Source organism: Colossoma macropomum, unplaced genomic scaffold, assembly GCF_904425465.1.
Source record: "Colossoma macropomum unplaced genomic scaffold, Colossoma_macropomum, whole genome shotgun sequence".
Classification (NCBI taxonomy): domain Eukaryota; kingdom Metazoa; phylum Chordata; class Actinopteri; order Characiformes; family Serrasalmidae; genus Colossoma; species Colossoma macropomum.
The window spans coordinates 31552333-31564622 of NW_023494785.1; the positions used below are offsets into that span (position 1 = coordinate 31552333).

At 41.3% G+C, this 12290-nt stretch overlaps 1 protein-coding gene across 1 annotated transcript in view; it reads left to right on the forward strand.

Moving 5' to 3' along the window:
* Nucleotides 1-543: 543 nt before the first annotated feature.
* Nucleotides 544-12290, forward strand: part of adcy2a (adenylate cyclase 2a) — a 142908-nt gene continuing 131161 nt past the window's right edge. The window contains exons 1-2 of the mRNA XM_036590619.1: nt 544-923; nt 8892-9089. Coding sequence (XP_036446512.1) covers nt 555-923; nt 8892-9089 — 567 coding nt within the window. The 5' untranslated portion in view covers nt 544-554. The remainder of the gene's footprint in view (nt 924-8891; nt 9090-12290) is intronic.

A 12290-nucleotide genomic window follows, 5' to 3' on the forward strand; every position in this document is an offset into this window, starting at 1 on the left:
AGGAGATGCTGTTCGACTCCTGTGTGGCTTTCGTTTCTCTCTCTCTCTCTCTCTTATTTACTGCAAAGCTCACCATTGCTTGATGCCTTCCTTAACAGCCAAACAGCGAAGCAGTAGGGAAAAAACAAGAGCAGTGCTGATGTTCGGAATTGAGCAGCATGTGGAAAGTGGAGAGAGGGAGGGAGAATGAGAGAGAGAGAGCGGGAAACGAGGGAGAAAAAGAGCTGAATCAATGCCTCCAGTGTAATAAAAAGCTCTCTCAGAGCCGTACAGTATCCAAAGCCCCAGAAGCCTTACAATTCCTTCATTTTAAAGCATTAAATTTTCTCTGAGTGCTGCATTATACATTAATGTCGCTTCAGTAAACCTTTTTTCCCCTTTCTACCCTCGCTCTCTCGACCACTCTCTCTCTTTCCCTCTCTACTCTGCCCCCCTCCTCCCTCTCTCCGGTCCCTCCCAGTCCCCCCCCCTTACATACACACACTTGCTGCCTCCCTCTCGCCTCACTCTCTCTCTTGCCTGCTCGCTCGCCAGTCCAACATGTTGCCTGCGCGATGCTGCGCTCCAAAGTGGAAAGCGTCCTGCCGGCGTCCCGGCAGAGCTGCGGCCCCGCCGCCCGAGCCGCCACACTGCATCTGAAAGAGCTCCAAGAGGAGGAGGAGGAGAACCAGTCCAAGGCTACATCACCTGCTGTCTCCATGTGGAGGGGGGCCATGCGCGGGAGGCGCTACCTGCTGGAGCGGGGCAACCGACCCGGGACGGGTGGAGGGGCTGGAGGGGGTGGCCGAAGGCAAAGGTCACCCGACTGGCTGTACGAGTCATACTGCCGCATGAGCCAGCAGCACCCGCTCATCGTCTTTCTGCTGCTGATCGTGATGGGCGCCTGCCTGGCGCTGCTGGCCGTGTTCTTCGCCTCAGGGCTGGTGAGTACAGGGGAGACGGTGAAGGGCGCTGGAGGGAATGGGGCAGCACCAGTGTCCTGGGCAAAGTAGGTGAAATCATGTGCTGTTGAGTGGTTTCACTGAGGAAACAGCTTGGCCGAGAAAGTTAGGCTCCTGTTTTGCCTTGATTCTGATTCGCTGTCTCTTTTTGATTTCTGATTCTCCTCCCTCTCTCCCCATGTCTCTTGCTGTCTGAGACTCTCTCTGAGACAGGTACAGTTTCCCCGCTGTCTGCAGCTGATGCTGCCCGTCTTTTGTGTCGCTTTGGATGATAGCCAGCACATTTTCAGATCGCTCAGTGAAGATAACAAGGGGGTGGGGGGTGGAAACAAAAGCTTTGGGAAATCAGCACTGTTTACACTCTAGCCACATGCCTTTGTTTATTTTATGGAGCATTTCATCTTTGCTTTTAAAGTCTTTTCCACTCGATTCACGCTGAGAGCCATAAAGATCCTACGAGGCTGGAGAATGAGCATATCTGGAAAATCAACAGGCTTAGTCATGGCTAATTATGCTGAACGAATCGAGCAGAAACTATTAACCTGTCAATGATAAGACACTTCCATTTAATCCCATCCTCTGCCTGGCTTGGCTGAAGGTAGAAAAAAAGCCTTCCCTCTGAGCTCAAGCCTTATTTTTCAGTGTTGCAGTGACATACCATTCAGGTTTTAATTTGGTTTGCATAATGCAGTGGTTGTAGTAAGTGATCAAAGTCAACATGAGTGAAATAAGATTGCTGAGTATTATTATTATTATTTCATTAGTGTGTGATTTTCTTAGCTTTGTTTTATTGATGTTGAGAACATACTGTTAACATTAATGACTCGTTCAGGGTTAGATGCAAAAAACAAATTTCCAAATGCTCTAAAAAGGGTAGAATAAAATTCATCCAACACACATACTGTGTTTCTGATATGTTTCCAAATCTTCATGTTGTGCCTGTAATCATGCACTCAAGCACCCAGAAAAATATGTGCTGGCTGTGTCATATTTTAGGCAGTGTTTGGTGGAAAAGAGCAGCATTCATTTGACCGGCAAGCAAGAGCGAATCTGTGTGCCAGAGCAAAATATTGACACACTGCTAAATTGCAGTGAGGCTTTTTTTTGTGCCACAGATTCCACTTGAAGACAGACGATTCACTTGAAACTGCTCTAAATAACAGATGCTTGAAAAAGCATCAGCTATTACACTGAGCGCAAGGGATATCAACCTTCTATACAAAAGTTAGGCTGCACGTTGTGCATTACTGGCCAGGACGTAACTCTGGGGACGTACATGTGCTGTCCCCCGCGCAGCCGCCTTTTCTTCTGTCCTGACTGCCTGACCCATTTCCAGCTCTGAAGCTGAGCCTTACTAGGGTGGAGCATGAGGGTCTTTCCCGTTCCGGTGGCTGCACACATCGCATTGATTGTGGGAAAAAAAGGCTGGAGTGCACGTGCGCTGTGGGGTTGTTTCTGAAGATGCATCCCTCCCCATGACCTGCTTCCACAATGCCCTCAACCCATCCAGCGACAGCTGAAACAGCCTGTTCTGCCTGTGCTTTGCTCTGTACAGTCAGTGCAGGGGCTGTGCTTGGGGGGCTCAGTGTCTGTCCTTTGTGCTCACAAGCCCATGTAGGAAATTGGCAAAAACATTGCCATGTCGGCCCCTGCATTAACCCTTAGAAGTTGAGTTCCTGCTGTCATTTTGCTGTACTGTTTATATGTAAATTATTTAAGAGCTGTCAAATGATTAAAATAATTAATCATGATTAACCGCATTATTTTGTATAGTTATATGCTCAAATTTTACCAAAATTTTTCCATTGAAAGAAGCCTTGTGTTACAGCTATTTGAGTGGACAAATATGCTTTATCAGAATGCATTTTTTTATTAATTTAATAACATTTTCATCATGTAAATGGAGGGTTCATATCAGCCTGAACATGAAAATCACGTGATTTCCATAAAATTAACATAGTTTCTAATTTTCTTCACTGATGTCAGTGTTCCACTAATATTCCAACTCCTCCATGATTGTAACCGCTTGCTCTTGTGCTGCTACATCGTGTCTTGTTTCAAGGGGAATTATAGCTTTCAACTGCTATTCTTTTGTTAGTTTGCTGCTTGTTGATTTATCCATAGTTCTCATGTGAGCTCTGTCCAGCATAGTCTGCTGATGGTATCTTCTGGTGCTAAAGTTACTGACATTACTGGCTTTGCCAGCATCAGTTCCAAGGATCAAGCTACAAAAATGCGTTGTGTTGCCACATTTCGTTGCATTAATAATTAATTTTTTAACACATTATTAATGTGTTAACACCACTAGTACATACAGTTTTATTACAAATGACATTTTTATGTAAGAAACATTTACCTTCACATTTCCATATAGACAGGTGGCAAAAAGGTTATTTTGCAAAACAAGACTATATGCAAGACTATAACAGTAACATTTCATAAGGTTACAAACCTGATCACTATAAGGCTTTATTCACACATATTACTTCTCTGTGGTGTAAGCAACACAGCAGTGTGAGCGCTACAGCTTGAACGCGCTGGATTATACACACAGCGTTTGTGCTGCGGAGCAGACATTCCTTTTTCCAGATGGATTAATGGTCACATCGGTCACCCTGTTCAACAAAAATATGATTTATAAAAGTGCACAGTATATTTGTTTATCCTCAGCAGCATTCTGACTTGTGATTAGGCAAAAGTTTTAAGCCTGGTAGACCAACCGGGAAATCTGTTTGCAGCACGGAATGTTTGAGTAGTATTTCGTCATGAGTTAAATTAAAAACAAAATAACGCTTTTAAGTTTGTATATGGTTTTCTTTTAATTTTCACTGATTTTCATGGCTTATTTCAGTGTGTTTTGCTGTGTGAAGTGCACAGTGCACAGGAAAAATTTGTGGCGGGTCTATTCTCTAAGTACCGCGCCGCTTCAGTGAGGCATCTGGGATGCTCTGCTGCTTCGCACGCGCAGCCTGTATGAAAGCGTTGACTAATTAATTTGGGCGCCGAAATGAAAAGCGTGACTTTCCGTGTTGCTAACGCCACACAGACGCAGCATGTGTGAATCGGGGCTAAGACATCTTTTCTACCTATGAACACAAATGGGGTGTTAATTGAAAGTTTAAAACCTAAATATTCTACAAACATTTCTGTAGAAACTCATCTGAAAAATTACAGCTCACCTTGGTTGCCAGAGATGACAGCAACATAAGGGATAAATAAGGCCTAGTCAGTCTGCTTTGGATAGTTGGAACAGATTCATAAAGTTGTTCTTGTAGGTACTGCTGCTGTTTGAAAGCCATTGTTGTTGCACTACGCAAAAAAGTAAAAAAAAAAATAATAAAACCTGTCCTTCCAGACAAGGTGATTCCGTTGAGCTTTGTCAAAAAGTTAAAGGGATGGTGGAAGCCTGCTGCTTGAACTAGAGTCCTGCATTCACATTGAATGAAGCCCCCCAAACACCCCCCCCCGCTGCACCCTTGCAGTTTTTAGCAGACCTCTCAGATCTTGGTTGTCCCTGAAAGCTGGACTTCATCCATTATGCATGGGGCTTCGGTAGTTTTTTTCTGTCTTTGTGTGACTCTGCTGAGCCTCTCTTTCTCTCCCTCTCCATCTCCGCTTTCACCCAGACAGTAGATGAGGAGAAAGGTAGAGGTGGTGTGTGTGAAACAGGAAGGAGAATTCCAGCCAAATTCGCACCATGTCATCTCCTATAACATCGAACACGTTTCTTTGTAGCTCTGGGGTAAGAGATACAGACACTTTGGCGACAGCGTGGCAGAATGGCTTAGGATGTTGCCGTCTACATCAGAAGCAGCAAGGGGAGGTTTTTTTTGCTCTGCAACTGTGCCATTTGCCAGCATATGGTAAATGAATACAATTTAAATGGCTGGTAATCAAGCTGTCTCTTCTTATTTTTGCTCCATAGCCCTGATGAGAAATTAAGCTGGCTGGTTTGCCAGTGTATAAATGCTTTTCACATTCAGCTCCATTGAAGCAGCTGGAATTAGTAAGCCAGACCTCTGGTCAATATTTTTCATCATGTAGAGAATTTGCATCTCTGTGCAACAGCTGGGATGAAGCATTATCTGTCAGTCAGGTGAAACAGTTGCATTTGATTTTGACAAATGTTGGCAGTCACTGTACTTGACATTATAATATGATCTTCCAGATTGCATAGATTGGATATTGCATAGTACCAGGCTACCATCTTAACTGAATTTGTTGTTAAACTTGAGATTATGCTTGACTTGTGGTACAGAAGTCTTACTGCTAGTAAACGTCAACAGTTGCTGTTTAACCAAGCGACCTGGGTGCCTAAGTATAAAAGTGCCAAAGAGTAGCCCATGCAAAAGCACAGGGTCCATGTGGAAGTTTCTGACTCATTCAAATTTGTCTGTCTTGAGCCACCCAGGTAGTAAAAGCACAAGGAAGTTGTTACAGAGTTCGTGGCCCAGCGACTCACTGACCCACATGAATGCTTTTACTCGCAGCAGAAGGCCGTGCAGTCACTACATACTGATCTGGCACAGCGGGTAAGGGCGGGGGGTGATGGCTCGAGTTAAAGTGGATTGCTAAAGGCAAACGTTAAACTATTTTTATTGAAATGAACAAGATTTGGGAGGAAAAAATAAAAAAAGAACAAAGATTTTGATATTAGTAGCCATGTAGCCATTATTTCCTTAATCACTTTTAATAGTTGTTGATCCTGTTTCATGTATGCAAATGTAGCCTCAACACCCTTTACTAGGACAAAGGATGGCAGGTAGATTTTACCTTCTACATTTTTAGTAAATCACTTTTGTCAGCCATCACTGTTTACAGTAAATACAACCTTGATGGCATCTGCTGAGAAAAATCATGGTGCTGATTTGAATTTTTGTATATTGAAGTGTTGAAATATTTGTCCAAATATTCAGCACCTGGCTGCTCATGTTTGGTTCGGACGTCATTTTCAAAATGTGTGTCAGGCTCGGGTTGGTTTCCAATTTTACATGAAGATTCTCACAGCCTGCCTTCCACTTCTGATGGATTTTACCCTGCTTTTCCCCCGCTTGAATTTTACTCCTTGCTTTATTCTTCCTCCATACTTTTATTACCTTAAAATCAGTGTGAATCAGAACTCATTGTCGTATTTCAGAGTGAAAAAGAATACTCAGATGGGAAATAATTGTGGTGGAGACATGATTTCATTCTTCAGGATTTAATCGGAGTGTGAAAAGTGGGCGTCCCAAAAAAACATGTCAAGACTCTGTTTTGTTTTGCAGAAAAGCCAAAGAAAAAAAGTAAGAATAAACTTCTGTCAAAAAAAATGACAACAGTAGTAGTAAAAAAGTACAACAATATTGTGATTGTATATTTACTTTAATTCCTGAACCATGATTCAGGATTTACTGAAGCCTTGATTTAATGTGTATCATTTCTGCTTATAAGATGTAGAGAAGACGAAGCGCCAGTTAGCAGGCTAGTCTTTCAACATCCACGTTCGCTTTTCTTACACTTTCATGGCAAAAGCAACAGGAAAAGACTTAAGGAAAAAAGAAGTCAGGTTATTGTTGAAATACGTCGAAATAAATCTAACAAATCTAAAATGAGGAGAAGAAACGAGGTTGTCTGTACATCTAGCTGGGAGTCGAGGTGATGACTGGTCTTGTCACTCGATGATGGGCCAGGGTAGTGAGAGGGGAAGGAAAAGCAGGTTAAAGATATTATTGGTTAGTATAATTTTTGTCCACTTGTCCTCGCTTTCTCTGGGTGGATAGGATGGTCCCCCCCTTATCTCCCCCCAATTCACCCAGCGCAATGCTAGCCAGCGCAGGCGTCTATTAGCCGGCGTTACAGAATTTGCACTTGGCGCTTTCCTTTGAGTGCGTTCAGCTGTTTAATGACATTGTGTTAGTGGCAGTATGAAAAGATGCGGTGGTGCTTCACAGGTCTCGGAGGAAGCCCATGCTAGCTTTCACCCTTTTAGCGCTGGTGGTATCGTATGATTGGGGGAGTCCTAACTAGTGGGTGAAATTGAATTCGTCTAAATTAGAAAAATTGGGAAAAAGTATCATTGTTTTATATTCAATATGTTATATGTAATATATGTGTGTCTTTGATGAAAGATAGAGTTCTAGGATTAAACAGGTGCCAGTTATTGTCACTGCTATCAGCACTATGCTGTCAGGGTATATGCACCATTTTTTTTGGTGATGATGGGCCAGTTTGGGTCAATTTTGGACAGAATTTGGACAGACCACAGCAGCAGAATAAACCAAATGTTGATTTTTTGGGAGCCATGGATGCCAAATGTCTTGTTGTTGAATTCCAATAGAACTCAATATTACACAATAAAAATAAAAGAGTTTGGAGCATCCTCCTGCCTTTTTCCACCTTAAATAAACAGTTAACACTGCTAGAGCTCTCCTCTGATGATGGTCCATTTTCGTAACACTATTACCGTGCCAACATTTGCATGGCTTCATGCCGCTGTTGGCCATATATCACTATGAAAGAGCAGAACAGAGCAGAAAGCTATATACATACATGTCATAATTATGAATAATTATATCCACTTTACAGGCAATCTTCTTTGTTTATGGAAATTGAATTAGCAACCATGAAATCTGCCACTATTGTTTTTCTGTGCTGTGCATCAAAATAAAAGCCCCTAGCAGAAACTTTTCCCTGTACTTTATCAGCTTCGCAAGGGAAAAACTATTTCATACGGTTATATTATTAATTTTATGTCAGCTAAAAAGTTATAATAAAATTAAATTGGAATAATGTGATTAAATAGGAAATTAATAATAAGGGTGCTTCATTGTAAAAATCCTCAGTTTGAATGTCAGCTAACAAGACAAGCAGCACAACTCATGCTGGCTAATAACAAACGTCTGCAATTTGGAGTTATTTTACACTTGATACAGCTGCTAGTACCACAGCAACTTGTAATGTTTGCAAATCTAAAGTTTTGAGGGTAAAACTCACATTTTCTTTGAATGTTTAGATTTTACAACTTTATTGTTGCACTGAAAAGTTTACACTGGAATTATAATTACTTTTTATTTTGCTGTTGCGTTATACAAAAGCATAGTATTAACATTTTTTTGTAATATTTCATTCTTGTTTTTCATTTTTATTACTTTTCATTTTTATTACTCTTTGCTCTAGGTACAGCATCATGTTAGACACAGTAAGGGATACAGAATCTGTATCATAAGAGAAAAACTGGGATTGGTGCATCTCTACTTTAGCAGATTTTAATGCTTCCTAAGAGTAGTGGTTCACATCAGTGACACTGTGCATTCTTGTTCAGCCTGACAGCGAAGTTCTGATAGAAGAAGCTAATAATATTTATTTATTTTTAGCTTGCATAAAAGTGAATGGTGCTTTTGTATTTTTTGTTTTGGTATTTGCTTAAAAGGTTAGTTAAATTTCTAATTAAACATCACAAAAACAGTAAAAAAACATACTTTCAGCACATCCATTCAGAGGCACTCCATTTTAATTTATTTTATTTTATAATTTATCGCCTCATATAGTGCATTTATCGTATATTGTTATCCAGCTTTATCGATCATTGCATTTTCTGTCGTTGGCTTGTTGGCCCAAGTCCAGAGTTATCTATCTACCCTTGCCTATGTGTCTTCATCATGATTCCACATTGTGCTGTCTGTTTACTTGTTCTTTTCATCGTTTTGTCATGACAGTGCCATCGCAATGATATTAAAATATCCACCACCTCAGAGACAGTCTATTTTTAGAAATATCCAGCACACTGTGTACTGTGTTAAGTAAGTAGTAATTTATTAGCATTACTTGCATTAATTACCCACTAGCTAACACTGATGGATGGTCAGGCTGGAAATCCGTACATACCTCTCCATTTGGCCATTTTCTCAGGTACAGAGTCTTCAAAAAATTAAAGGTGTGTTGTGTGACACTTGTGTTCTTATCTCTTGTCAGGATATCGAGGCTCATGTCGCCTTTGTGATCACTGTCCCGACGGCGCTGGCCATTTTTCTCAGCATCTTTGTCCTGGTCTGCATCGAGTCTGTCTTCAAGAAGCTGCTGCGCGTCTTCTCCTTAGTGATCTGGGCCAGTCTGGTTGCCATGGGTTACCTGTTCATGTTTTTCGGAGGCATCATCTGTCCCTGGGATCAGGTAAGACGAGATCGTTATTGGGCCCCTGAGGTTGCTGTTTTCATTCATGGCCTCCTGCGTGAGGAGTCTTGTGAGAAACTTATTCATGAGGAAGCAGGTGGAGAGAAAACGCCCTAGGGTCGCTGAGGTGAATAAGTAGGATATTAAAATGGAGTGCTGTGTGGAAATTAAGTGGAAATATACAGTATAGAGCGAAATTAACAGACGCCGAGGGTACCAAGAGTGCAGCTATTATCTAAGAGGCTAAGCACAATCCATGCGGGTTTAGTGCACTTCATCCCTATTATTTTTGTCCTACATCCAGATATAGGATTTCTCTTTTTTGGTTCAGAGAGACTCAGATACATATAAGACTGTGTGCTATCTTTATTGTAAGATTCTCCTTGGTCCAGATGAGAGATTCTAAATGTAGTCCTATGACCAAATATCAAACATCCAGCATGGGCAAAATGATGCAGAATTGCATTGCACCATTGTACCATTGTCTGTTATGTGACATGACTTGATTAATCTCAATTCAAGACAGGATTTATGACTAGTTCGTAACCAGCTGTGCAATGTGCCCTCCTTGGCTAGGTCTGTATCCTTGTTTGCCAAGTAACATACAGGTTCTTAGGTGCCTGCATGTGGTGCAGTGGTCAGTGGTGAGTGTTATCCTCATACTGTATTTCATGGCTCTTGGATCAAAAGCCTTTTAAATCAGGTATATTGGAAGAAGCATGTGAACCCTGTGCAGTGATTGCCAGTGTCTTGTTGGCGGTAATAATGTAAACAGTAGGCCTATTTGGCAATAAGTAGGCCTGTTCAGCAATGAGAAAAACCTTGAATGTGTCATTTTTATCTACAGAAGGTGCAAAATTCTTTGATTTGACTGCCTTCTCCCTCCCATACAAGACATGCTGTCAAGCTAAGTGTGACAAAGATTGGATGTGACAGAGTTAAAAAAAGAAACTAATAAAGCTTTAAAGGGAATCCAAGCAGTGATACATCTTTATTGCAAAACACAGCTGCATTTTACCTCATCTGCTCTGTACACATGTTGTATTTTCCCTGCTCCTTATCTGATCTTAAGCTCATTAAGTGTACTGTATATGAATGAGTCCCCTGACACCTAAGCTGCCAGCACTGGTCCTCTGAGGATTCATATGTTCAATGTTAATCAAATTGTCATCAACTGTGAGAGGAGACTTGAGAATTCAGACAGTAACCAGAAGTGTGACCTGTCCATTACGTGCGCCTCTACCTCGATGACGAATGATGTATTCCATGAGGAATATGGTGTTGCTAGGCTGGCAGTGGCAAGAAGAGCTCAGAGTCTAATGCTGCAGGCGTAACCTGCGCCTCGGCCTTTTGACATATTGTACCTTTGGAACGGGTGGCATATGGTGAAAGACAAACAAGGCTAATGTCAGACATGGAAGGAGGGATGGCTTCCTGTGTCAGTCAATATCCCCGTTTGCTTCTGGATTAAGGAGCTTGCATGAATGGCTCTGAAGAGGTACAGGCACCAATCAGGTACGCTCTCATGGCTTGCGTGTGAGTTTGGATAAGTTGTTTGAGCAAATATCACATCAATATTAGTTAATTAAGACATCCACAGTATTGATAAAGAGCTCTCTTTGATCAAGCAGACCTGTAATCCGACAAGAAGAAAAGCATTGGTTCTTTTGTGAAAGAGATATGAGAATATGCTATCCTCATACCTCATATGCAAACCTCAGTTCCAAAAAAGTCAGGACAGTACATGAAATTGAACTAAAAGAAAGCAGTGATTTGAAAATCCAGTTCAAGACTAATTAGTTTGCCAATAATGTAATTAATTAACTTGCCAGTGGCGACTGGTAGCGATGTTGGATTATTATATTTTTTATGGGTAACTATTTATTTATTACAACATAACTTACAGCGTCACATGGATGCGTCCACCTTTAAAAAAAACGCCTGCGTGCTCGTAGGCTTTCGACTAGAGTGGCAAAACGTGACATCCAAACCAGCTGAGCTGAGCTGAGGTTTTTACAGGGAATGACTTTTTCACACAATCTATGTGTCTGTCATACCTTTAGAGGTTATCTGTTCAACCTCAGTCTGACTCAGTTAGCATCTACTGAACTACTGGAAGATGGACACATGCAAAAGTACAACCACAGAATGACATTTCAGAACTTCTTGGCTTCAGGAAATTCCGTGGCACAGGTTTGATAACATAAAGCAGATTGTGTTATGAATTCTGTTCAAAAGCAAGCAAACATATAGCTGGGAAAACCGATTTCTGAACAGAAACGAATCATTTTAAAAAAAGAGGAAAAACATGGCGAGAGTCAAAGGCATAAAAACGCACACGCTTTCATTATAGTAAAAAGTGCTCCTAAGGAAACTCCCTTAGCCCACTCAGTGTCTCGTGCATGCAAAAAAAGCAGAGGAAGAATTCAAAGAGTTCAAAATGAATTTCAGTGCAGCCTATGTGATAGCACGTGAAGAACTAAACGCCAGCACAGTCACCTCTAAAATCTTGTTAATGGAAAAAAAAAGGCTGGATGTGTTGAAGACATAGGATAATATGTTTGACAAGAATCAGGCACGCTGGAAGACAGATATACTTAAATCACAGAGCTGACCTGAGGTGAGTGTTGAAAAGCTTAATGGTTTGCATATTATTTGGCACTTAAAAAAAAAGGTATTGGCGCCTGTTTTTTTCTTTTAGGAGCCACTGGCTCCATGAGCTATTTTTTTGTCTGGAGTCCTGCATTTGTAAATCCACCATGACCTGTATTTAAACGGAAACAGTACAAAGACAAGAGAGATGTTTTACCTGATCAAATGTTTTTTGTAAATATATGTTCTTCCTGAAATTGATACCTGCAACATGTTCCCAGAAAGTCTGGGAAGGGGGCAATTTAGGACTAGGAAAGTTGTGAAAGGTACAAAAACATTTTGAACAATTGGTGCAGTCATGCTTGGATATAAAAGTAGCACCGGGAAAGGCCTATTCCTTCATGAGCAAGGATGGTTTGAGGCTCATCAATAATAAACACCATCCATCTCTGCATCCACAGAAGCCATATAGCGTCCAGAGACACCAGTGACTTCTCTGGGCTCGAGGTCATCTGAAATGGGCTGATGCACAGAGGAAACGTGTATTGTGAAATGTCTAGTCAACCTTTCAGATGGTTTATGGAAATAAAGAATAAAGTTCATAAGGGA